Raw genomic sequence first — 27,212 nt, 5'->3', positions numbered from 1 at the left:
TCCAGGTTCTAGCTCAAGTGCCACCTTTCCTGACCACCATCGTGAAAATCACCCTCTCTTGGAAGGCAAATTGGACGACATAAGAAAAATCTGATGGCAAAGCCCCTATAAGTCAAGTCAAAGACCAATAAAAAAAAACAGGGAAAAAGATTTGCATATTAATAGTACAGGGGTAATTTCCCTACACTATAAAAGCTTTATACAGTTCAACAAGAAAACAACCAATTGGGTTATTGGTTTCATGTGAAAAAAATGGGCAAAGGATATGAACAGTTTACCAAACACTCAACCCATATATGCTGCTCAAACATATAAAAACTCACCCATGGGAGAGGCAGAGAAAGTGAGAGAGAGAGAGAGAAAGAGATGATGTTTCATCTACCAGATTAACAAAGATAAAATAATAATATTGTATCAGTGAGGGTATAGGAACCAGGTACCGGTACCCTCATATCCTGCTGATAAGAGTGAAAACTGAAATAACTTCTATACAGAGTAATTTGATATTTATCAAAATTACAAACACATAAACCTTTCCACCCAGTGATTTTTACTTCTAGAAATTTGCCCTACAGATATGCTCTCGAGAGTGGGAATTGATATATGTACAAAGATACTCTTGGCAGTGTTTTATATAATAGCAAGAGCCTGGAAACAATATATGGGCCTATCAGGAGGGAAATGGGTAAATAAATTATAGTGCATTCACGTGATAAAGTAGTATCAGTTATTAGGAAGAACGAGGCAGATTCCTCCGTGGCGCTGGAGTGCTTTGAGTGTGTTCTGTATTGGGTTGCAGGCACTTTGTATTTGCTGTTTTGTCATTTTTCCTCAAAGAGGGCACCTACAACTCTATCAGCTTCATGTTTCACAAAATCTGCATACACTCTGGGCCCCAGTACACCTGCTCCAATACACAGGGAGGGGCGGTGGAGGAGGAGTGAACGGATGGGTAGGGGGCACAGTGTGGGGGACAGGGATGGATCAAATTTGAGAGTCTGGAAAAGTCCCACAGGTGATTCTGATATGCTCCACCCTTTTGAAACTCACTATTACTCCGTGCTCAACCAGCAAGCCCCCAGTCCTGCACAGCCCCCACCCCCACCCGCACGCATTCTCCTTAAAGCGGCCAAAGCACTCTTAGGTAAATACTAACCTCTGCAGCTAAGTCCGGTGGCTGTCATCCATTTCAGGGTGCCTCTGCCTTTGTCAGCCAGTTGTCTCAGCCCTGGGCATGCCTGTTGGAGGGCCGGCTGTCCTCACTCCGAGCCTTGTTTCTCCCTGGATTTTCTAACCTCCGATGTGAAACCCAGCTGTGTCAGGTCTGACAAGAAGATGGCAGTACACTGAGTCTGCAGATCAGTCTCCAAACCCATCAGTCTTCCTGGAGGCCAGTAGCCTCTAAACAGTTCTTATCTTTGAGAAATCACCTGGGCACTCACTCACTCGCTGTTTGTCACCCTTTCCCTGTTGCCACACACACTGCTTCTAGGGAGCAGGGAGTTGGAGAAATTTTTAGAAGGGTGAGGAGTAACCAGGCTGGCAGGAAAGATTACTGGTGCACAAATCAAGAAGTCAAATAATATGTTTTTTATTTTTTACTTTTTATTTTTTGCAAGAGAGAAGGACAGATAGGGACAGACAGGAAGAGAGATGAGAAGTATCAATTCTTCATTGCACCTTAGTTGTTCATTGATTACCTTCTCATATGTGCCTTGATGGGGGGGGGGGAGGGTCTACAGCAGACCGAGTGACCCCTTGCTCAAGCTAGCGACCATGAGGACATGACTATGATCTTGCACTCAAGCTGGCAACCCCGCGCTCAAGCCAGATGAGCCCACACTTAAGCCAGGGACCTCGGGGTTTCGAATCTGAGTCCTCTGTGTCCCAGGCTGGTGCTCTGTTCACTGTACCACCGCCTGATCAGGCTATGTTTTTTATTTTAACCACAATTTTTTAGAAAGTAAAGGAGGAAGGAAACTTTGAAATACTGTATAGGGGCAGACTGAGGAGTAACTCCATTTAATTCCATTTACATGTACTCTCCTGAATCTATCTACCTTCTTTCTTTCCTTCTTTCTTTCTTTCCTTCCTTCCTTCCTTCCTTCCTTCCTTCCTTCCTTCCTTCCTTCCTTCCTTCCTTTCTTCCTTCTTTTAAAAACATAGCTTAAAACACTCTATAAAGCTTTCCTTTTATTGTTAGCATTATCTTGTGGTGACTCTCAGGTTCTGCCTCCATCTGGTTTGCCTTCAGACTTACAAAACGAAGGCTGCTTTGGCAGTCCCACACTGAAGATTCCAACTCAAATCCAGAGGAAAGCAATTTATTTTTAAAAGAATTAAACTGAACCTTGTATACAGTTATATATCAAGGGTGAACAAAAATGATATGGTAAAAATCAGTCACAGAAATTTTGTTAGAAACTCCAACCTCCCCGTCCATGCCCCACCCCGCCCCGCACACCCATCCCCAGTGGGAGCCAATGCCAGAGAAGAAAGCGACACAGAGCAGGGCCAGCCAGCCACCAGACAGGCACAAACTCGGGGCTGTTCAGGTAGGGCAAAGAGGCCATGTCGCTGTGGGTCACACTAAAGTGACAAAGGCCCGCTTCGGATAAAGTCTCAGCTCTTGAGCAGGAAAGCCTGAACAGGTAGGCTCATGAGCAAAGGGTGGAAGACTCTGCCCTGTTATAAGGGGCAGAGGGGGCACCGTGCCAGAACTCTGCCTCTAACCTCCTGAAATTCCCAGCAGCTTGTCACCAGGAGAAGCTGGAGAAGGACGTCAGCATCCATCGTGTGTAACTTAAGGCTCTGGTGGCTGGCAGAGGCCCTGGAGGACTTTCTACACATCTGGTAACTAAATGGGATACCAAACTGTCAACATAAGAGTGTTCAAACCCATAGAAGACTTGATGAGTTTATGCGAGCCAAACAGAGCATGTGCCTGGGAGCAACATCTCACCGGGCTGAGAAGATACTCCAGAGAATGGCAGTTTTGTTCTATTTATACATTTGGAATTCACTGAGGGAACATAAGGAAGATTACATGGAACCCAGTGGAGGTAGATTAAGAAGGTGGGGGGATAAAGCAAGGTTGGAGTTTCTATGACTGGACTACAGGATGGCTCACATTTAACCTTTGCGGCAGACAGGGATGGTATATGGCAACAAGGTCATGCCCTCCCTTGAGGGCGGTTACATCTCCAAGGGGTCTGGCATTGCTAAGGTATGTTAACCCAGATGCACAAGATGGACAGAGTTTGCTTAAGGCAAAGAAAAACGTTCTAGCAGGGAAGTTATAGGCCTGGGTCATCACTACCCACCATGATCTGCCTGTTAAGAATTTATGATCAAGCATTTTGTGAGGCTACTTTCTGTCACTGAGCTTGTCAGGTTTATCACACAGCCCCTTTTTTCACTCCCAGAACTTCTGGAAGTGCCTGCTAAGGCCTGCTGTTGGGCAGAAGCACATCAAAAGCCTCTCAAATTAAGATGATTAACTGGATGAGAAGGCTCAAAAGGCATCTTTTTCTACTGCAAAGATCTGGACACTGTGCAAAAGGCCACCAAAAGCCCTGTTAGGAGGAAAGGAAACCCATGTTGTCAGAGCTACAAAAGGATTGTCCCCTTGTCCCTTCAAGAGACTTGGTGCTTACTGTTCTCTAACCCCCCCCCCCAAGCATGTCACCCCAACTCCTATCAGAGCTTCTACCTGGTCTCTCATGCCCATCCTCTTCCCAACCATTCTCTACACAGCTGCAGAGTCACCATGAGCCCCGAATGAGACGCCCCAAGGTGTGCCTCTGTATTATGCAGACTGGCTTGAGCTAAGGGCAACTTTAGCTACAAGTTCAAAAGAAACTTTTGCCCCTCCCTTTAGCTACCTAAAAGAACTTAAATTATGGGCCTTGTCCATAATAAGAGATTATCAGCAGTGATCTTTTTGATCCACCTATATAGATATATGGCAGGGAAAACTTTTATGTACTAACCATCTGTTCTTCTTATCACTCTGTAATGGCCCTTTGAAGCCCCCAAGAGGCACTACCTTATCCCTAGCTCAGGATGTTTTAGATACCCTGATCCCCTTCCTGTCTCTGAACCTCTTGTCCTATATGTGGGGGTTCTCATATATACAAGGTTGGGTAAAAGTAGGTTTACAGTTGTGAGTACATAAAACACAAAGTTTATTTTTTTGTTATTACATATTAAGTATTGTACGATTTTTCATACAAAAAAAAACTGTAAACCTACTTTTGCTCCACTCTGTATGTAGGTATTAAATTTGGTTCTTTTCCCTTGCTGATCTGTCCTGTGTCTATTTGATCATTATCCCAGCAGGAAGAACCCTGAGGGTAGAGGAATGTACACTCCTCTCCCACATCATGTTTTTTAAAAGCAAAATAAAACTATGCCCCCTCTACAGCTAAAAAGTCCACAACAGCTTTTGATTTTATTTCATAAAAATAAATAAATAAATAAAGCCCAGGGACGAGCAAATTTTTTTCTGTAATGGGCCTCATAGGAGTTATTTTTGTCTTTGCCTGATTTGTGCTGTTATACTCTAATGATGGGCTGTGCTAGAACCAAGCTAAAGGGGACAGTCACTCAGATCTGTACAAGTATGAAAGAAGCCACAAACAACATGCAGAGAATGGGCATGGCCACGTTCCAATAACGCTATATTTGGCTCAGGGGCTGTATGTACCATGTTCTTACGTCAGAGTCTCTGTATTGCATTTGCTCTTGTGTCTTCCGGGAATGCTCTTTCCTCAGAATTTTGCATAGATGGCTCCAAGTAGTACTAGATAACTCAGTAAACAGATGAAACATATATTTGGAGAACCAGCAGAGAAAGAGCCCTGAAAATGCAAGAATATTTTGGAACGTATTCAGTTCCCCCAGAGTATCCAAGTAATTGTCATAGGCGGGAGGTGAAGGTGTGGGTATCAGGATTTTGTTGACATTCTTTGCACTTACTTTAAGTTTTGGTTGTTTTTTCTATTTTGAATTAACTGGGGGTGGGTGGGAAGAAAGAAGTACATCACAATCTTATCCTGTTTAAGCCTTTAAAGTCTCAGTGTGGCCCTGGCTGGTTGGCTCAGTGGTAGAGCATTAGCCAAGCATGTGGATGTCCCAGGTTTGATTACCAGTCAGGACATACAAGAGAAGCGCCCATCTGTTTCTCCACCCCTCCCCATCATGCTTCTCTCTCCCTCTCTCTCTCCTCTCCTCCTACAGCCATGGCTCAATTGTAGCAAGTTGGCCCCTGCTCTAAGGATGACTCCATGGCCTCCGCCTCAGGCGCTAAAAAACGGCTCTGGTTGCAACAGAGCAAGCGCCCCAGATGGGCAGAACATCGCCCCCTGGAGGGCTTTGCCGGGTGGATCCTGGTCAGGGCGCATGCGGGAGTCTGTCTCTGCCTCCCCATCCTCTCACTAAATAAATAAATAAATAAATAAATAAATAAATAAATAAATAAAGTCTCAGTGTGACCCTGCTGGCTACTTCTTAGTAATCATGGCCTCAGGTCAAAAGTTCCCTTATCACACAAGATTTCTCTGACCAGTGATTGATGGTGCCCCTCTGCCACGTATCACATTCTACTGTTGTATTTTCTCACAGCACTTAATCACTACCTGAGGTCACTGTGCTTGTTCATGTGCACCCAGTATGGTGTTTGGCACATGGAAAGCATGCAAAAAAATATTTGTTGATTGAATGGCTCAATGAATGAATGCTTAACTGAGCATGTAAGAACTCAAGAGCTAAAAGTATTTCAAGAGTGAGATCCAGTTCTCAGTGAGATTCTCTGCTAGTCCTACACATAGAAGTGATTCAGAAACAGCTTAGATACCAGAATCAGTTTTTAGCTAATTGAGTTAAATCAGTTTAGGCAAAAGCGAATTTGTCACCAGGAGAATCTGGACCAAATCAGATTTGGAAGAACATTCTGCTATTATGTCATGGGAAGATTTTTCAGCTCTTTACCTTTTATCAATTTGGTCTGTTTTTCTAAAATGTTTGTTTTCTTTCTATTTTTTAGATTTTTATTAGTTTTTGGCTTATTCTCTAGTGAAACATAATTTAAACATCCAACAATCAAGAATTTGTCAAAATAAATCTGATTTCTTTGCTTTCTGTTTATAGTAAACATCCGATTTGTTAGGCACTGTGTTGGGCACTGGACACACTACAAACATATCCCTGCTCTCAGAGTTCTAAGAAAAGTAGACATAAGACATACTCATTTGAACACCCCCCCCCCAAAAAAAAAGCCAAGTTTTGATAGGCACTGCAAAGCAATAAATAGGAGCTGAGATGGTTAGTCCCATTTTCAGGAGGGTGGTAAGGAAGACATTTTTGAAGAAATATCATATAGGAAATGACAGGAAGAAGCTCCTTCATAAAGAGCAGGGAAAAGTGTATTCCCAGGTGAAGATGCCAGAGGCCTCATCACTGAGGTGGGAAAGAGGGTGGCTTGTTTTAAGACCCGAAAGAAAAGTAGGGTGACTGGATCGCAGGGAGTGAAGGAGCTGGTCCCCGGGGCCTCATGAGCCACGTTAAGGAGTTTGGATGTTAAGTGTAGAGCTTTCACAAAGGAGAATGATGCCATGTTATTTCCACCTGAGGACGAATGCTCTGGCTTCTGTGTAGGGAATGGACTGATGTGGGGCAAGTGTAGAAGCAGGGGGACTCGAAGGCAGGCTCCTGCAACACCCTATGGGAGATGATGGTGACCCCCCTCCCCCGGGCTGTGGTGCAGAGCATGTGGGGAGAAGAGGAAGAGCTGGAATCATAGCAGGCAGCAGAATTGAGCAGAGCTGTCAGTGAATTCAATGTAGGGACTGACAGTATGTAGGCCTATCGGTTAGTGTCCAGTTGGGAAAACAGAAACCATTCTAGGTATTTCAAACAGAGGGAATCAATCCTAAGAAAATTAGATTATCTGTTAGAATGTTTCTAACTACTCGTGGAAACAAAACCTTTGGCAGGGTTTGAGAAACAGAAAGGGAAGGTGTGGAGACCTCAAGATGAGCACCCTCAGGAAGGCAGGACCACTCCTAAGGCTGGAGTGGAAGAAAAGTGTTGGTAACATTATCAGGGCCCAGAAGTGGGTGCCACTAGGCACCGTGTAGCACTGCCAGACCTGGCCACTGCCCTGGCCACTGTGTGGCCAGGAGCGCACAGCAGCTGCCAGCAGCTTAGAAAAGGGTCTCTCCCTCATTTCTTCCAGTTTCCCACCAGTGCTTCCCATTGGCAGCATCTATCTGCGCCAGCTGGCAAAGGAGTCTGGGAAATGCAAGTCTCAGGATTCCAGCCACCTCCAGCAGGGCACACAATGGCAGGAATGGTGCTGAGCGCCAACAAGCCAACGAATTCTGTAATCTTTAAAAATACACATTTCTTTTTTCTACAAAGGCAATCTCTACCCACTTGAGAATAATTAGAAAATACATACAAACAGAACACTAAAAACTGCCATAGTCCCACTTACCTAGAAACAATCATTAATGACATCTTGGGGGATCTCTCTCTCAAAAAGGAACTTTTACACCATATTTGGTTTTGTAAACCTCTGGCACTAAATTATTTGCAATAAAACATTTGCTGGACATTTACTTTGTTCCAACTAGTTCCCAGTGTTGAGTATTTATGGTTTACCAACATCTTGCTGTTGCAAATATAAAAAAGGAATTATTGCTTGAAAACAACTTTGCAATTTAAGGAGACAGTTTATGAAGAATACAATCATAACCTGTTGTTTGGTTATTATGACATTATTTGCTTAGGGAGGGAGAGAAAATTAACTATTTTAGATAGAAGGCAAAATGTCAGGCCTTTCCCTATCCTGTTCATATCCTTTGTTGGGGAACAGAAAACACCATGAAATTTCAGAGCTGGAAATGTGAGCCCGGAGCCCGAAAGGAACTTTAGCTACAACTGCATTAGAACCCTCCTGCTGCTCTCTGTCTGTCCTCATGGAGCCAGACTTTGGAGGAGAAAGCTGGTCCTCAGGAGTGCGCAGAAGGGGTGAGACAAGGTGTCTTTAAGAGTAGGCCGCTTGGCCACCGTTTCTCTGGTGTTATCTGTTAGAATGTTTTTGACTACTAGTGGCTGAGAACTGCAATTTAAATTGGCTTTAAAAATGAAGAAATGTATTATCTCACATAGCTGGGAGTCTAGAGGTAGGACTGGCTCCAGGAATAGTGAGATAAGCTGCTCCATGATGTCACCAAGGTCCCAAAGTTCTTTCAACACTCTGTCCTGCCTTTCTCGATGTTGGCTTCATCCTGAGCCCGGCTCCCTTCACAGTGACTAGACGGCTGCCAGAGGCCACAGAGGCCTGTTTCCTCTTCTATGTTGAGCAGGAAAGGAAAATAGAGACCTCCACCTTCAACATTGGTTCTCTTCAGGGCACGCAGACCAGTGGCTCTTAGGACTGCTGCACACTAAACTCACTTTCTGAACTATTTATTTCTTATTATTATTTCACTTTTCTTTGGTTTATTTATTTGCTATTATATTTTCCAACTGTCAATACCTAGGCTTTCTCTTTAGAAATATTAATTTATTAGTCTGGGGTGGGACCCAGCTGAAGGTAGGTGTTAGAAGCTCCTAAGTGATTCTAAAGTGCAGCCAGGGCAGAGAGCCATGGGATTCAGCTGGTTTAGGGTGCCTGTACATCTCTAAACAGTCACTAGGACAATATTGATTGGCTTAGGAAAATGGATCTCAGAATATGCTCCCCCACCCCCATCGGTAGAAGCAGCTCCTGGGAACCAGTCAGAAATGCAGATTATGAGGCATCACCCAGACCTACCGATCCAGAAACTCTGGGGTGCAGTCAACAATTTGTGTATTAACAAGCTTGCCAGGTGATTTAGATGGACCCATGGCCTCAGACCAATCAAACTCTTTCTATGGAGCTAAGGAGGGGATACGTATGTGAACAAAAGCTGTGGTATGTAGGGACAGGGAACCCCAGGGCACTGAAGCCTTGAGCACCCCCTCTTCCCAGCACAGGCCAGAGAGGCAAAAGGGGGGATCAGGACCTGCATCCTGGAGACTCCCGGCTGGATAGAGGGTCCTCCCAATGTTGCCACCAAGCTTCAGCCACTGCTATTGGCTGTTAGGCAGAGTAAGCCATTTTTTGTTGGAATCCAACCTTTCTCACCCTGGGGAATCTCCAGAAGTTTTCAACAGGAGCTAAAGGGCTGAAAAGACTGACTTGGTGTGCACACTTTCCGGAAGCATTGCGAACTAATTTCAACCACAGTGCAATTCACTAGGATCCTGGAAAAGAAAAGGTCATTAGGTAAAAACAAAGGAAATCTGAATACAGTAAGGACATTAGTTAATAATACATCAATATTAGTCCATAAATTGTGATATATGTGACATACTAACGTCACCTATCAATAGGGGAACCTGGATGTGGGGGTATGGGCACTCTTTAATCAGCTCTCCTGTAAATCTAAAACTATTCTAATATAGAAAAGGTTTTCAAGTAAGGCACATTAAGATGTGAAATTCTAATGGACATATACCTTTGTAAGGGATTTTTATAAAATTAAACAAAAATTTCTTTAAAATACTCAATATAAACTTGACACTGCTGTATTTTTATGATTGATGCCATCTTTTTTGTAATTTTTTTTTCTTGCCAGAACAAATGGCTTTTTTTGACATTTTCAGTTTAAACAAGGGTTGAATTGGAAAATATTAGTAAAATCCTGATGGGTCATAGTTCCCAGAATCTGTGCACGACCAGAATTATCAAACAGCTAATGTGAGAGGCTTAAACTTGTCCACATACTTAGAAATAATTAAGAACCTGTATAGAAAGTCACTTTCTTCCCCCTTAGACTTGGAAAGGAGGATGGCTGGACTCCACAGGAACAGGCTATATAATGCATCTTACTCTGAACCCAATTCATAGCAGTGAGCTGAAACATGAGTTTCCTTCAGGCACTGTGTTCTAGTTTCTCCAGCTCCATTTAAATAGAATGTGCTTCTTGTGTCCTGAGAGGTGAGCCTTGCGACCCAGTGGACTGGGCGGGGGGCTTATTACCAATAACTATTCTCAACAGACTGTACTTCCCTGGAATGGGCCATTCGTGGAAACACTGGGCCATTATTGGGATGGAGCAAAGAGCAAATTCTAATTTGCAGTTTGGAAGACTCCTCTTAATATAATCCGCTAAGTAATTTATGGTAAGTTTTGCTTATCTCCTTTCTTCAAAAAGGACCAGTAAGGAAACTGATAACTAAAATTGTAATTGCAGGTGAGTGCTACAATTAAGAATTATAACTAAAAAGAGTACTTGAGGGCAGTTCTGGTGGTGACGATCTTCAAATAAAGATTTCCCTCCTCCCTCTCCAGAGGAGGAGGAGAGCAAACACAGAGCCTGGTGCAGAGCCTGATTCCTGCTTTGGAGATGGGAAATGCCCTGGAGGCTGTAAAATCACCACAGTCGTTGGCCATGCACAGACAGTTGTTTGTGTAATGGCTGCCCCACTGTCCTCCGTCAGCCGACAGGAGGAAGAGCAACAAAGAGCTCCTTCAGAAGGAAGCAGCACTAAAAGCACCCTTAATCCAGATGGGTAGAGAACCACTTCGATAAACACATTTTGGATTAAAAATAAAGGATAGTACTTAAGGTAAAAATAATGCAGCCATGCCAAGCAAGTGCCTCAAAATAATTTTTCCCCTAACCTTCTTCCATTGGAATCTCTCAGATTTTGTCTAGTATTGTTTTAGTCTCTCACTCTGTGACCTTGGACAGAGTGCTAAGGCTCTCTATGCCTCATTTTTGTCTTCTTCACAATAGAGAATATTAATAGTACCTATTTCTTGGTGGTGTTATAAGAATTAATTGAAGTAATGTTTGAAACACTTTTAGCACAGCGCATGGAATATGGTGTTATAAAACTGTTTGTTTGATAAATTAATAAATAAGAAAGCTCTGGCCCACACTGAAGTCATTCAATGAACTATAAAGTTCCTGATGGGATGGCATGGCAAAAACACAGAATACTTAGGGAAGGAGCCTCAGGCACCACAGGATGTTAAAGGAGCAGAAGAAATGTAGACAGTTTTCATGAGAACAGAGAAGAATGTAATGGAACCCTCCTATATTATTGGTGAAAATGTGAAATGATGCAGATCTTTGGAAAGAGTTTGGCAGTACCTCAAAAAGTTAGACACAAAATTATCATATGACCCAGCAATTCTACTCCTAGGTATATGCCCAAAAGAACTGAAGACAGGTAATCAATAACCAAAAGGTGGAAACAACCAAATATGCATTAGCTTATGAATGAGTAAACAAATGTGGTCTGTTTATACAATGGAATATTATTCAGTCATACAAGAGAACAAAGTGCTGATATATGGTACAAAGTGGATGAACCTGGGGAACATTTTACTAAGTGAAAGAGAGCCAGACACAAAAGGTCACATGTCCCACGATTCTACAAATAGGGAATATCCAGAATAGGTAAATCCATAGCAACTAAAAGCAGATCAGTGGTTACCAGGGCAGGGCAATTGGGAAGCAACTGCTTAACGAGTAGAGGGTTTTCTTTTCTAGGGATAAACATGTTTTGGAACTAGAGAGTGGCAGTGGTTGTACCACATTGTGAATGTTCTACATGCCATTGAATTGTTCAGTGTATAAGGGTTAATTTTATGTTTTGTAAATTTTATGTCATAAAAAAGCACACATACATAAATAGGACCAAAGTGGTGCTGTCTTTGTTCCAGGTGAGAACAAAGGTCATTCCAGGTTTCTTCTGCCACTCACCAGAAACCTTACTGGAGAAAGTTACCCAACGTCCAACCCTTCTGGATCCTGGTTTCCTTATCTGAGAGAAAATGAAATTGGACTAGGTGATTACAAGGATTCCTTTCATTGCAAATTCCTAGGCAAAGAAACTCAACACCCTCCTTTTCTCTCTGTCGCGCCCACATGCTTGGAAATGACTGCATCTGTACTGCAGATAGACACTAGAAGATGGTGCATGTGGTTGTAATTCAATTACAGGAAAATTAATTTGTTTTAGTTATTAATGTGCAAAGTATTTTAATATTCATTATTAAAATGACAAAAATTAATGGGCAAATAACTAAAACACATGCACTTTAGCAATTAGCTTGCTGCTTGCCACTCTGATGCTTAGGCTCAGAGCCCATGCACGGCTCCAGCCTGTCTGCACCCCTCTGTGTAATCACACACTGTGCTTTTTGCTAGTCACAGTATCTTGGGCTCCTTAGCCAAGTGCAGTGCTGGCAGCCCCAAGTTGATTGGGAGGCCTTTGATTGATTAATAGGTGCCCTTGCCAAGCAGGGATGGTGGCAAGGGATTATATACCCTTCTGAACTGCCTGCGCTCTGCAACCAAAGTGATCCAGAACAGCTTAAGGTGATCAGTCATTAGCATGTGCTTATAGACTATTATTCTAATTACAACTAGACTAGTTAGAACTTCCTAAAATTATTAAAATGTTATTTAAACAGTAAGCCAAATTTACCCAGTCCCAGGATTTAAAATCTTAGGTCAACATGTTCATTCTGGAAGGAGAAGATATAATTTTCTGTAGTTTACTCATCACTGCAGGAGTCCATGAGGACAGGACATTGTGAACATCACTGATTCACAAAGTCGCCAAGAGTGAGAGCTATCTCAATGGCACATAACACATATACCTCCACTACCTGTTACTGCAGATTTCTGGTCCTCTGTCGAGTCCCTCTTAATAATTCCTAGAAGTGTTAGGTGTATCTACAAAGAATCTTCAGCCAAAAAAATATCAGCCATCTCTCAAGGTTTATGGAACATTTCCTCCCTTTTAAATTTTGGTTTCTTCAGAAATATCTACTTCTGAGGTCTGTAACAGTCCCCAAAGCTGCACAAACCGGAAGCCACCGCCTACCTGGGCCCACATTATTAAGTATTTACCAGCTGCTAAGTGCTGGAGGTCCAAGGATGTGGGCTTCTGGCATTTTGGAGCTGCTGGGGAAATTTAGGCAGCTCCTAGAGGCTGTTCAAGTCAAGCCTTTACCCTAGTTGGTGCACCTCCTGCTGAAAGGTCGTATGGATGGTGCCAACTCATCACCATCTTGGCAGAGAAACTCCTCTCAATATAACAAGAAGTTTCACTGCAGTTTCCCATTGACTGCTCCTCGTGAACATTCCTCTGCTTCTTTCTGTCACGTAGCAGCCACAGCAGTAGCAGCAGCAGCAGCAGCAGCAGTAGCAGCAGCAGCAGCAGCAGCCTCTTCCTATTCTACTCTTTGTTCCTGGCTTTGACTTGATTCCGTTCCTCCTTCCGTTTCCTCCCCTCAGGTGCAGACACGAGAGGGCTATTAGAAGGTGAATAAAAGTGAAAATGTAAGGGATTGTGTACAAAAGAATGATGCCTGTAAAACCTGTAATTCTTCTGTTCAACTTGAATAAAAATACTGAGTGCAAACTACTGTAAAATTAGAATATGGAAATTGCTTTGCATACATTTTATGACTCTTTTTTCCCCCCTGATTTCCATTCCTGCTGTTCATTAGGAAGTTAAAGAAGAAAACCCATAAAGCAGTCAGCTTACCTTTGGGTAACTAAAATATCTTCTAGGTGATGTCTATCCCTCCCATGTAAGTGCCGCTTCTTGGGAGACATACCTAAACTGGCTGTTACACCAGCATGTGATTAACTTTGAAGGCAGACTTTCAGGACACCATACTTTTGTAAACTTGAAAGATAAGTTGATTAAAACATCCAGGAAAGCAAAATACGGTTATTTGCAGCGTTCAATCTGGTATGACGCAGCGTTTCTCCATTGTGCATATTCCCCTTCACTGAGCACAGAGGGCCTTGAACATAGGGGGTTAGCAATGTTTGATTTTAGTTAAAACTGGATTCCTTCTCTGTCTCTCGGTGGCTTGAACCTCCTGACCTGGGTAGAACAGCAGAAGAAAGGGGAATAAGGAAAGGCACGTAAAGCTAGATACAGATGGCTGTTTATATACATACAATTTGTTCCTGGATTTATTATTTTGTTCAAAAGCCTGTGAGGTGACCAGCTGGAATGTGGCAGTAAACAATGAGGTTAATTTCACTTGTATTTTCAGAGCTGGGAGTCAAGTTTTCAAGTTTGTTCTTGGATTTTATGCAAAACATAGGCAAATTAATGGCATTCTAAAAATCCCGTCTGTTCACCAGCCCCACCCCTAGTCATTAACAACCGCGGCTGGCGAGTGGTGACCCCCGCAACTGCGACGGGTCGGGGGAAGGGCTGTCCGGAGGCGGTCTAGGGGCGGGGCCTGGGCGGGGCTCGTGACGCGCGGAGTTGGCCGGTTGCCCGGCTGGACCTCAGCCTTTCCCCGCCTGTGGCCGCCGCCGCACCATTGGTTGCTCTGCGTCTCCAAAAGGGGCCCTCCGACTTTTCGCTGGGTTAGTCTGGTGCTGGGTGGTGGAGCTCCCCACAACTCCTGCGGGTCCCTGAACTGGATCCCTCCTTCCCAGAGTTACGAGCAACTTTACCCTCTCCCTGGCGCTGCGGCGGCTCGGGGACCTGGGCAACCGCAGGTAGCTGAGCCCGGGGCCACGCTACCCGCGCCGGGGCTGCGCGCGCGTAGATCTGTCTCTCGGTGCACGCTGGGGGTCCCGGAGCTGGGCTCTGCGGGCGATATGCCCCTGGGACACATCATGAGGCTGGATCTGGAAAAAATCGCCCTGGAGTACATTGTGCCCTGTCTACATGAGGTCGGCTTCTGTTACCTGGACAACTTCTTGGGCGAGGTGGTGGGCGACTGCGTCCTGGAGCGCGTCAAACAGCTGCACAGCAACGGAGTTCTGCGGGACGGCCAGCTGGCCGGGCCGCGCGCCGGCGTCTCCAAGCGGCACCTGCGGGGCGACCAGATCACGTGGATCGGGGGCAACGAGGAGGGCTGCGAGGCCATCAGCTTTCTTCTGTCCCTCATCGACAGGCTGGTTCTGTACTGCGGGAGCCGGCTGGGAAAGTACTACGTCAAGGAGAGGTCCAAGGTAGGACGCGCGCGGGTGCCCCGCCGCTGCTGCAGCCCGCAGGGACCGGAGATATTCGGAGTCCTTGTCTGTCGCCTTCGCAGGGCTACGAGCGAATTTTTAGGTTTTAACCAAGAAGCAAAAAAGAAGTCAGTCTGGTTTCCCTATCCCCCCACCCCCCAGGGGAAATCCGTGCTAAAGGGCTTAGGTGTATAATTATAATGACCTTCTGATAACTTTGAAATAATGGCTTTGCTGGGTGGTACAAACCGGAAAAACTGTGGCTTTTTGGTCTCATTTTTAAGACATGGAGTTTCTCAAAGGTCCGAACTAGAGTTGGAAACATTGCGTATGGCCCGAGACACACGTGAACTCATGATCTTAAATGTCTACTTTAAAGTCAGCGAATACTGCTCTTCATTGATTTCGAGAGGATTCCCATGAACACACTCCAAAAGAATTCTGGAGACAGTTGTGATTTTGCAATGTGGCATTTGGTTTGTGGAGTTTGGCAGGTGTGGAGAGAGTTTGCCCAAAGCTCCTCTTCACTTTCGAGTGCTGCCCTTGGCTTGTTGCACCCAGGACACTTAGATCATCTACTTGATTGTGAAAATTCTCAGCTGGTGCTGAAAATACACCACCACCTATCAGTTGATGGGGAAATCACTCAAAATCACGGGTTATGTGATCAGGAGAGGGTAGTCAGGTACCTCTGGAAAGTGATCATGTTATTGTTCACAGCCAGAAGTGAGTCCCTGGGTGGAAATTTATCTTGGAAACATTTACAGGTAAATTGTTAGAAATATGGGAATGTGTAGTACCACGTACATTACTTTAAACTAATCTAGCTCAGGTTTTTCTGCAAATGATAATCCAGCCAGTTTCCAGTGGCAGTTCTGAAAGTGATTTGCCTTTCTTTTATCACAGACTGGTCAAGGGGCAGTCAGATTATAGAAAACTTTTGCTTGAACACAGCAAGGCAAAATTTACTAGCGTGAGAAGGGAGGTAAACACTCACCTATGTACCATTCTTTAACCATATAGCTAGTATTTCTCAATATAAGATTGATCCTGTGATAACATATCATTGTTGTCTCATTTTTCCCATAAGCTAAGGGGAACACTCTTAATATAGGGCAAGTGGTGAAGACTGGAAATGTGTAGAAGTGAAGGGTTGGAGTGGGTGAGTGGAGTAGAGGAGAAATAGATTGTTGTATGCCTGTCAAGCTAGGAGGATATGAATAGAATATCTGGAAGCATCATAATTAATTGGACACAAAAAATTATTCTTAGAAGAAAATGCTGCTTTCTAACTTTTACTTTGATTTGGAGAAAATTCAGGGTTAGCTGGACCAGTAGAGGATTTCTTTACTCTTCCATTATTTGAGTGGTGAATTAGAAAGCTGTTTGTTTTGAATAGTCTTATTTTTGCATCTTGCCCAACTTTGGGTGGGGGAGGGGAAGGGAATGGCTATCCTCAGTATGGCAGAGGTGCTTGTAACTTCAACTTGGAAGAGCAGATGGCTTCTTGCTAGTTTTTAAAACTTTCTTTTAAACTTAGATGTTAGGAATCCACCCCCTTCCCCCAGCATTCTAGAAACAGAATTTGCTCTGAGGAAGATCAGAATTAATTGGTAGAAAGAGGTCACTAACATATTTACATGTTAAGTATTTTTACTTATTTTTGACTTAATGAACAGTGGTAGGGTTTTAGGCTAGAATTTAATTCCACAAATTGAATGAAAAGCACGGTGTATGTCCAGCCAAGAAAAAAGGTCTATAGATACGATTTTTAAACTATGGATTATCTTCTGGGTAGAAAAAATAACTTTTCAGTTAACAGAATGTGACTGGGAATTGAAAAGAGGAAATTCATCTGTTGTTCACATCTATCTGCCTATACCTAGATTTCCTGCTCTCCTTTGGCTGTTTTGGCATGCAGCTCTTTATTCCTTTCCTTTAGAAAAATCACTTGTAGAATGGGATATTCCCAACCAGTTAGAATCAAATGCAAACCAGGCTTGAGCAAACAATTATAATAGTAAAAATGTTTCAAAAGTTTGATTTGCTTGTGTAAAAAAGTCTTCTTAGTAACATTGGTGGCCTTGGATCTCCTGTTTGAAGTTCATTATTAAAGTATTGCAGAAACACATTCCATTTCTACATGATTTACAGCAGTTTCACTTTAATTTAACCTTACTTCTCTTCCTTCAGTGAGTACATTACTCTGTGCTGCTTCCCAGAGTAGAGATATAGACTAGTTTCCTGCTTGCATCCTTCAAGGGGGGTTTCAGAAAAACTGATTTTTTAAAAAGTAGAACATGTAAATTTATTTTAAAAGTTTACTTGTAACTTTTTACTATGAAAATTTTCAAACATATATTAATTTAGAGAGCCTAGTATAATGAGCTCTTATCACTCATTTTCAACATTTACCAATACATACATTTATTTTAGATCAGTTATTTTTCAGGTACTTTAAATTTCTTGGGGTTATGGTTATCAATGTATTGATCCTAATTAGATTTTTTTTTCTGAAATTTTAAAGGTCATTAAATAACTTAATAATGCCCTTTATCTCAATGAAGCAATAGCAAAGGCATTGGGAATAAAATAGGAATATATACTAGAATTGAAATGGAAATTAACACTAAAAAGTTCCCCCTCCCTGCCAAGAAAGTTTATTACAGGTCAAAATTTATCTACCTCTACTTTGTTGGAGAAAAGTCCTAGGCTGCTGAATGCTGAAGACTCTCTGGGGAAGTGGTTTCCTAAAGCAGTATGGCGCCCCCTAACTTCAAGCATGATCATTGCTGTCAGGCTATCAAAAGATTCATCTGTTACTTCCTTTTGGAGAATTTAGACCATATCCAAGATAAATATCGCTTATAATGTTATCCTTTTACTTTGGCTGCCTAGAAAATGGCTATTTTCCAGAGAACGTGTCGTTTATAGAACCAGATGTCCTTCTGCTTGAAACATCTCACTCTATAGACTCACTAGTGAGTAACTAATAATAATAACTACCTTTTAATCAGCAGTTTGCTCTGTCTGGCACTGTGCTAATAAGCACTTTACAAATACTGTCTGTCTGACTTAGTCTTCAGAACAACAATCTTCAGCAAATTGAGTGATTAAATCATTTGCTCCAAGGTCACAAAGTCAGTGTAAGAAGCTGTTTATTATAAAAGTTTGGAAAAAACTCATAGACACAGACAATAGCATGGTAATTACCAGGGGAAAGGGGGATGGGAGCAGGAAGAAAGGGTAAAGGGAGGCTAAATGGTGATGGAAGGAGACTTAAGTTGGAGTGGTGAACTCACAATATAATATAATATATAGATGATGGATTATAAAATTGTAGACTTGAAACCTATATAATTTTATTAACCAGTGTCACCCCAATAAATTCAATCAATAAAAGTGAAATAAATAAAAGTTAGGGTCTTAGACTGGAGGAGGATACTGACCTTGTAGCCTTAGATAAATTGCTTAATTTTCACTGAGTGTAAAATGAGAGATAATAATACCTAAAGCAGTGGTTCTCAACCTGTGGGTCGCGACCCCAGTGGGGGTAGAACGACCAAAACACAGGGATCGCCTAAAGCCATCGGAAATACATATTTTATTTAAAAATGTATTGTATAATAAATATGTATTTTCCGATGGCTTTAAAAATGTATTGTATAATAAATATGTATTTTCTGATGGCTTTAAAAATGTATTGTATAATAAATATGTATTTTCCGATGGCTTTAGGCGACCCCTGTGTTTTGGTCGTTCTACCCCCGCTGGGGTCGCGACCCACAGGTTGAGAACCACTGACCTAAAGCTTTTCCGGGAGGGAACATTAAATAAGATAATGTACATAAAATTCTTAGCAGAATTCGGAGCCTTTATAAATGCAACGCTGTGAGTAGAAGATGAGGGATCCTAACCCGGTTCAGTCTGACTCCAGAGTTAGTGTTCTCAACTATGATGCTCCTGCTTTCCCTCTTCACTTATTCGGCAAGTGCTCACTCAGTATGGGGTACTGTGCAGGGTTTGGGGGTACCGAGGTGAGCAGGCATAATCCCTCCCTCATGCGGCTTAACATTCACTTATACTTATACTTTTGAATTGTAAAATCCTCTAGTTTACACTTGATTAATTCTCAAGCCTAAAAAAGAAGAAAGACAAACCCTGAACCTTGAAGTGGGTTAGCTAAGTATATACATTAGAGGAAGAAAACGGAGGGCTGTGCTAATGTTTCCCTACTGTTATTAACGGGGAAAGTATTTGTTAACAAGGTTGGATTCTTGACTAGGGTAGACAGTGGAGTTACGGGGCTTGCATTGTGAATGGGCAGATCAATCCTGCCCTGGAAACAACACAGAGAAGTGATGAAACAATGTGAAGTTATAAATGAAAGAAAATGTGTTGTAAAGTGGTGGGTTTGTTCCTGTGCTGTTTAGCAATAACAGTTTGGCCCACCCTTTTCATGTGATGTCAGGAGTATCCATTACTCAGTGGAGCTCTACATGGTTGCAAACTGCTATAAGCAGAAATGGGATAATGTATTTTGAAGACCAGGATCTCTCTGAGGACCGAAGTGCAGGCAATGCAGTCATGGTTCACAGAAGACTGGAGCCATGAACTACAAACCATCAACACCAACCACATCTTGTGCGTTAGTTCTTTTCTCTGGTGCTCTATGGCAGGGGTAGTCAACCTTTTTATACCTACTGCCCACTTTTGTATCTGTTAGTAGTAAAATTTTCTAACTGCCCACCAGTTCCACAGTAATGGTGATTTATAAAGTAGGGAAGTAACTTTACTTTATAAAATTTATAAAGCAGAGTTACAGCAAGTTAAAGCATATAATAATAATTACTTACCAAGTACTTTATGTTGGATTTTCGCTAAGTTTGGCAGAATAAATCTTTATAAAACAACTTACTATAGTTAAATCTATCTTTTTATTTATACTTTGGTTGCTCTGCTACCGCCCACCATGAAAGCTGGAATGCCCACTAGTGGGCGGTAGGGACCAGGTTGACTACCACTGCTCTATGGAACTCCATCTTTGCTTCTCTGCATGTGCCCTTCATTCTTTCTCTTTCTACTTTCCATCTATCTTTTTCTGCTTTTCCAAACTCATGGCTCGAAATGGCTGCCCCACAGTGGCCACCTCAGCTTCAGTTTGAGATCTATAGATACTTGACCAACATTCTAGAATATCCTTTTCATTCCTTTGGAGAAAGTCTGATGGTCTTGCCTTGGCTCAGGTGAGCCATCAGCCTTTTCTGGGAGTGGTTAGTGGGGCACGTGGAGTTATGTTGCAAATATGGCTGCCAGGACCCAGGAGAAGTGCAGTTTTTTGGAGCGTGGGGTTTGAGGACTAGATATCACCACTGGTGTCTCTGCAATTAAAATCTTTAAAATTTATCTGTAATGAGGTATTTTAGAGGGAGGATGCACCGAGTTTGAAACACTGGAACATTTTTCTGTAAGGATATACGGGATTCCTATACAAACTTTTGTATTTAAAAATAATTTAGCTCTTAGAGGAAGGAAATTAATCCAAGGAAATAACTTACAGAATACAGCCTCAGTGACAGTGAAGCAAGTTTCTCCACTGGGTGGTTTTCATAGTATTTTTTGTATCTTTTGTTGAATTATTTTGGTAACAAAGAAAAGAGGTAGGTGTGGTATATGTATGAATGTGTACTTTATAATTTCTTTTGTTCAGTTTTGGGCCACCGGCTACACAAGCACAACTTTATCTGCTTGCAGTGAAGTCAGAACTCAAGGGGTATCAATTTAATTTATTCATTGACAAATAGTTAAATGTCTTGTGCTGTGGTAGGCCTGTAAGTGGATAGGGGAAGGGAGATGAAAAGTGATTATAAAACCACCTAAAGAAGCTGAAGTTGAGTGGTCTGACATAGTTGTCACCAACTTCGCTTTCCCTTTTTTCTGGTTAAACAGTCTACTTTTACACTGGATTAATCATTTTTGTTTTTCTTCTTTGAGCTTCGTCCAATTTCTCTATTTAAAATTAAGTGATCAAAATAAGTGACCAAAGCTATCTAGAACTTTAATGGTACAGGTTTTTAGAGCTAGAAGGGTATCAGAAATCACCTCTATTTCATCTTTCAGCAGTTTTTATAGTTGCAGAAAAGGGGGTTAGGGTGGGTCCTGGGGCTGAGCAGAGGTGCTTGAAGAGAGGGGGACAGCCTGGCTGGGATCAGTCCTTAAGTCAGGTGGTCTGCAAGACAGGGCGGTAAGTTCATTCAGTTGCATCAGCATATTATTTGGGCATTTCAAATACAATTCTCACTTAAAACTGACAAACACATTCTCATGGAATCATGTAAGCCTATCTGTGAATTCAACTTTTGGGCATCATGAATTGTTTCCTTCTCTGACCACACTCAGCCCAAAGCAAATTTGTAAATTCTTTCCCAATTCCTTACTCTGGCTAGAAAAATTTCAGATTTTATAAAAAAAAACAAAAACAACAGCCTACATGTTACAGCTCCATTCTGAAAGCACCATGTATGGAAGACTACTCTGATGAAGATTTCAGGTGGGGGTGACGTTTACCCCTCCTGAGCAGAGCACCTCTGAGAGCATCTCTAAGTCTCCCGGCATCGTGCATCTCATTGAAAAGCTCAGAGGACACCTTGCCTGTGGGGTGTGTTTGCTTAGTTCGGCAAGACCTCTCTGCTTTTGACTCATTTCAGCTAAATTAAGTGACATTTTGACCAATTGAATAGTAAGGACCAGCTTGCAGGTTCACACTATAGAAAAGCTTATTAATTCTTTGTTAATTATTACAGCAACAGACTGGATAATTCCTTTGTAGCAGCACTTTCTAGCTGTTAATTAATATTGCTCTAAGAAGTGTGTGCCATTTTTCTGTAGAATTTGTCAAACATACATGTTCTGACGGTAATGATAGTTTAGATGTATTCCACTGGGCATCTATGGGGGTGGGGAGTGCCCAGTGGGTACCTGAATCCAGAGGCACTGGAATTGTAAATGCAACAGACAAATCATTTGATGATGCCAGACTAAGGAACACTGCTTGGGCAGATTGCCAGGAGCCGTTGATTTGGCTCAGATTCAGTTATGTGTCCATTTGCCAAGCAAGATTAGTTAGCTTGGTTCATTATACAAAGAATTTATACTCTGTTTCCCTTGATTATTTTGATCTTAAACCAATATGGAATTTATTTGAATTTTGTATCTTCTTTGGATTTTGGGATTTGCGGATGAGTTCCTTGTTTTGTTCTTGGTGAGCTGGTAGTGACTGAGTGTTATATTTTTCACCCCCTGCCCCAACTCAGTCCTTGCCTTACAGACATACGGATTTGCAGTTGTCTAATGCAGGCGTTCAGCTCTCATGTTGGAGTCATTCTGTATCTACTTCCTGGGAGTCCTCCATGTTCAGTACACTGTCAGCATCTCTTTATTAAGACAAGTCGATATTTGGTTCTTTAGGAGATACAATCATTAATGTTTCTCAATTTCTGGAGTAAATGTACCTCTCTCACATTATATATTGCTTTTCTTCCAAAATGAGGCCAAAACACTGATATCATATAAAATAATTTAAAAATACAAAGAATCAAATAATATGATAGTAGTCTTGATCATTTGCCAGTGGGAAGAAGACAAAATGAACAACTCAGTTTCAGGTGTCAGTGACATTTATTTTTGGTTTTCTAGGGGAACCTGAAGTTGTTCTGAAATATTCAGGTTAATAATTCCTGAGTATTGCTTGGAGTAGTGAAGATACACCATTTTAAATAGTCTGAACATCTTTCGGAGCTTGCTCTGTGTTCTCCAGACACCTGTGAATCTGCCTGTGCCCCTCCCTCCTTTCCCATTCCATTTCTACTCCCCTATTTCGTCAGACCTGAGGGACTCTTACTCAGAAATCTCAATACCCCACGAAATTCACAGTGAGTCTTTGTTTTAGATGGCTAAATTTTCCCTATTCATATTGTCCTGTAGGTTAATTTGAGTGATTGGGGATAGATAAAGAAAACCTTCTTAAAACCCAAAATATTGAATATTGACGCAGAAACAATATTGAGGCAATATTACTGGTCAAAGTTTGGCCTGTTTTCTTCTAGTTTGGCTTTCTTTTGTCTGCTTGTTTGTTTTTTAGGTTCACTGTGGAACCTCGAGTTTTGTGTTTATTTTTAAAACTAAATTTTGTTTTGCTTTCGTAGTAGAAATCCTTGAGGAGGAAAGTATTTTAAAGACTTAGCTTAACCAGCCCTGGCGGGTTGGCTCAGCAGTAGAGCATCGGCCTGGCGTGCAGGGGACCCGGGTTCGATTCCCGGCCAGGGCACATAGGAGAAGCGCCCATTTGCTTTTCCACCCCCACCCCCCTCTTTCCTCTCTGTCTCTCTCTTCTCCTCCCGCTGCCAAGGCTCCATTGGAGCAAGGATGGCCCTGGCGCTGGGGATGGCTCCTTGGCCTCTGCCCCAGGCACTAGAGTGGCTCTGGTCGCAGCAGAGCGACGCCCCCGAGGGGCAGAGCATCGCCCCCTGGTGGGCGTGCCGGGTGGATCCCAGTCGGGCGCATGCGGGAGTCTGTCTGACTGTCTCTCCCAGTTTCCAGCTTCAGAAAAATACAAAAAAAAAAAAAAAAAGACTTACCTTAACCATAAATCACCTGCCTCTTGTTTTTGTCCTTCCTGTAATCCATTTTAAGGTGCTTTTGTCAGTGTGTACCATGCTTTACCCCCCCCCCTCGGGCTCCACTCCCATTGTCTACTGTACATGCTGTGAACCATTTAAGGCCTTCCACACCTGACCCCACCGGACCCCACTGACCCCACTGACTTTTCTACACTTAATCTCCTGCTCACCGCTTGCCTTCTCGCCCAGTCCCTGAAGTGCTGGGAACTGGTTTGCCAGGCATACTCAGCTTCCCCAATGTTTTCTACTCTTCAGAAGCCCTCTCTGCCCTCTCTGTGAGTCTTCCCTCCTGCTCCCTAGAACTTGGTGGTGGCTCCATCCAGGCTGCCCCAGCACATTTATGTTCTTTGGCTGCTTACCCCAACCCCATATTTACTTAAAAATTCCTTTAAGGCAGAGATCATTAAGCTTAATATATACTTTTAGTGCCTTGAACAGTTCTTTGCAATTCATAGGTGTGTGTTGACTTAATTTCATCTTCAAAAGGAACTTTGATTTCAAAGGATGTCAGGATGTCAAAAAAAAAAAAAGGTTTAGTGACATGGTCCTTAATTTGATGTCAGAGTGTTTAAATATTTTATTATATTAACATGCTATGAGGGACCGTCTTAAAGGAGGGGCTTTGGCTTTGTACGGTTTTTTTCTCAGTTTTGGAATTCTGTGCTTGGCTCTGGAAAGTCACACCTGGATCGTGGCAGCTCACTCGTGAGGGTGGAGTCTGGCTTTTGGTCCTAGCACAGCCACGGAAAGTGGCATCTCAGGAGGACCTCAGTTTCCACTTTAGGAATGAGTTTGATTTTTATGTTTATATTTTAACTTAAATTAGTCAGTACCTACTAATGTACCTAGGATGGACATTTTCCATTTTATTTCATCTCACTGTAATTTTGGACAAATTAGTTCTCTGAGTCTGATTTTTATAATGTGGATACAATAATAATAAATATCTTCTTCTAGGATTATAAGGAATTAAGTGAAAAGTGAGACTGAAATTTTCATCTGAAAGGGCAAATAGTGAAGAGTGCCTTTCATTGGGTGTTTTTTTTTCTTTAACAGGGACAGAGAGAATCAGAGAGAGGGATAGACAGGGACAGACAGACAGGAACGGAGAGAGATGAGAAGCATCAATCATTAGTTTTTCGTTGCAACACCTTAGTTGTTCATCAATTGCTTTCTCATATGTGCCTTGACCACGGGCCTTCAGCAGACCGAGTAACTCCTTGCTTGAGCCAGCGACCTTGGGTCCAAGCTGGTGGGCTTTTGCTTAAGCCAGATGAACCCGCGCTCAAGCTGGCGACCTCGGTATCTCGAACCTGGGTACTTCTGCATCCCAGTCCAATGTTCTATCCACTGCACCTGGGTTTTTGAAAAGAGCTGCTTCTATTCACACCCCAGGGAGGATTAGTGATGTGATAGTAATCCTCAGCAATGCCAGGGAGTTACAGTGGGGATGCTTCCTGCCAGCTTTCCTAACCACACTGCCCTAGGAATTCCTCTGGCTTCCTGCTCTACCCACCACCTCCTGTTCCCCAAATTAACAGTGCAGTTGACTCATTCCCCTTTGCATTCTATCAGTTAGGGGGAGGCACTGCCCCAGAACTCTTGGTTTTGCCACAAAATAGCACGGTTCTCAAAGTTTGGTTGTTGGAATCCCCTGGAAACTTGCTGTAAATGTACGTTCTTTTTTTTTTTTTTTTTTTTTTTTTTTTGTATTTTTCTGAAGCTGGAAACGGGGAGAGACAGTCAGACAGACTCCTGTATGTGCCTGTGCCCGACCGGGATCCACCCGGCACGCCCACCAGGGGCGACGCTCTGCCCACCAGGGGTGATGCTCTGCCCCTCCTGGGCCTCGCTCTGCCGCGACCACAGCCACTCTGGCGCCTGGGCCAGAGGCCAAGGAGCCATCCCCAGCACCCGGGCCATCTTTGCTCCAAAGGAGCCTCGGCTGCGGGAGGGGAAAAGAGAGACAGAGAGGAAGGAGGGGCAGGGTAGAGAAGCAGATGGGCTCTTCTCCTATGTGCCCTGGCCGGGAATCGAACCCGGGTCCCCCGCTCGCCAGGCCGACGCTCTACCGCTGAGCCAACTGGCCAGGGCCTACGTTCTTGAACTTCTCCCCAAACCCAGTGAAACAGAAACTCACAAGTCTTCCGCTGATGCCCACCCATGAGAACATCTGAGAACTGCGTCGTAAATGGATAAGAGGAGGCCCAAATGGGTATGGTGCTGCACCTTCCTACAATTTCTCTGTGACAGAGAAAATCAGAGATCAGTCTTTGATCAGACCTGAGCTTATCCATTGCTGAAACTAAAAAAAATGTATGTGATTTCAGTTTATTTGGGATTTTTTTTAAGGAAAAAAACCCCACCACACATTAACAGATTATACAGATACACACACATGCAACTTTTTCTGTTTTTGTACCAATAAAGTTAATTCTCCAGAACCAGAACTGGAGTGAAACTTGGAACTGATTCTCTCTGTTGTGTTGAATGGAGGGGTAAGTGCTTGCTGGTGACTGCGGGGGGCTCCTTGCGGGTGTCTGACAGCCCTGCACCGTGCACAGGCTGAGGGCACTGGGAAGACCGAGGGAGAATCATAGTGATTTTGGACGAGCACAAACTGGAAAAGTGTCTTGTGAGCTTCTGGTATGTGCTAGCTGGGGGCACCATGCAGAAGCCTAAGCTGGTTTCTGGCCCTCTTGGGTAAGACTGCCTCCTGAGGGGTGCCACAAAACTGAGGAGGGAGAGAGAGAGAGAGAGAGAGAGAGAGAGAGAGCTGACAAATGACTCAAAGGCTAGAGGTTGGAAGGTAGCCATCACTTGCCTTTTCTCACTTGTGCATGGAGAACTTGGATTTCCCAGTTAAAGATTTCAGGCTGTGTTTGGAAAGCCACAAGAATCATCTGCAGATCTTTGCTGCATTATTTTGGAGTGGAAGGAAGACAATCTCAGTCATGGTCGTTCTGAAAATAGTAGCACCAGTTTTGAGTTACCAATTTTTACCTGATTCTTTTAGAAGCAGTGTTTAGTGGTGAATAGACCATGCTTACATCTATAATGTCCCCTAAGTTACTTTCTGTGTCTGACTCTCAGTTTCTATGTTTGTAAAATGGGGCTTATACCTCTCATGGAGGAACATGGGGACAGTTAAATCAACCATCCCTGCCCCCAGACTCAGAGGCAGGCGTGCCTTAATCTCTAGCCCCTCACTGCTCCCCAAAATGTTTTACACATTTCTCTGAAAAGAGCTTTTTATTTTCCTCCCCTCTAAGAGGTCTTCTGTCTCATCCCTCCTGTAAGCCACAGTGGGTCTGTATCCATTGTATTCTAATTAACTGAATTTTAGAAAGTTCTGTACTTAGTGAATGCTAATTAATGTGGTAGTAGAGAGCTAAGATGTCTCCTAAACAAGTTTTGCACCTGAGTGAGGAAAATTGATCTCATCTCTTGTCTTCCCAAGGGAAATACATTTTCGTATTTCCTTTAAAAT

The 27,212-nt window shown here is 43.0% G+C and overlaps 1 protein-coding gene and 1 pseudogene across 1 annotated transcript in view; both read left to right on the top strand.

The window, feature by feature from the left end:
• Positions 1-3,154: 3,154 nt before the first annotated feature.
• LOC136335519 (small ribosomal subunit protein eS27-like) lies at positions 3,155-10,587 on the top strand (annotated as a pseudogene).
• Positions 10,588-14,374: 3,787 nt separating this feature from the next.
• Positions 14,375-27,212, top strand: part of EGLN3 (egl-9 family hypoxia inducible factor 3) — a 29,966-nt gene continuing 17,128 nt past the window's right edge. The window contains exon 1 of the mRNA XM_066277695.1: positions 14,375-15,044. Coding sequence (XP_066133792.1) covers positions 14,688-15,044 — 357 coding nt within the window. The 5' untranslated portion in view covers positions 14,375-14,687. The remainder of the gene's footprint in view (positions 15,045-27,212) is intronic.

Source organism: Saccopteryx bilineata, chromosome 4, assembly GCF_036850765.1.
Source record: "Saccopteryx bilineata isolate mSacBil1 chromosome 4, mSacBil1_pri_phased_curated, whole genome shotgun sequence".
NCBI classification, from domain to species: Eukaryota; Metazoa; Chordata; class Mammalia; order Chiroptera; family Emballonuridae; genus Saccopteryx; species Saccopteryx bilineata.
The sequence above is the reverse complement of the archived record's forward strand: the minus strand, read 5'-3'. Positions and strand labels throughout refer to the sequence as shown.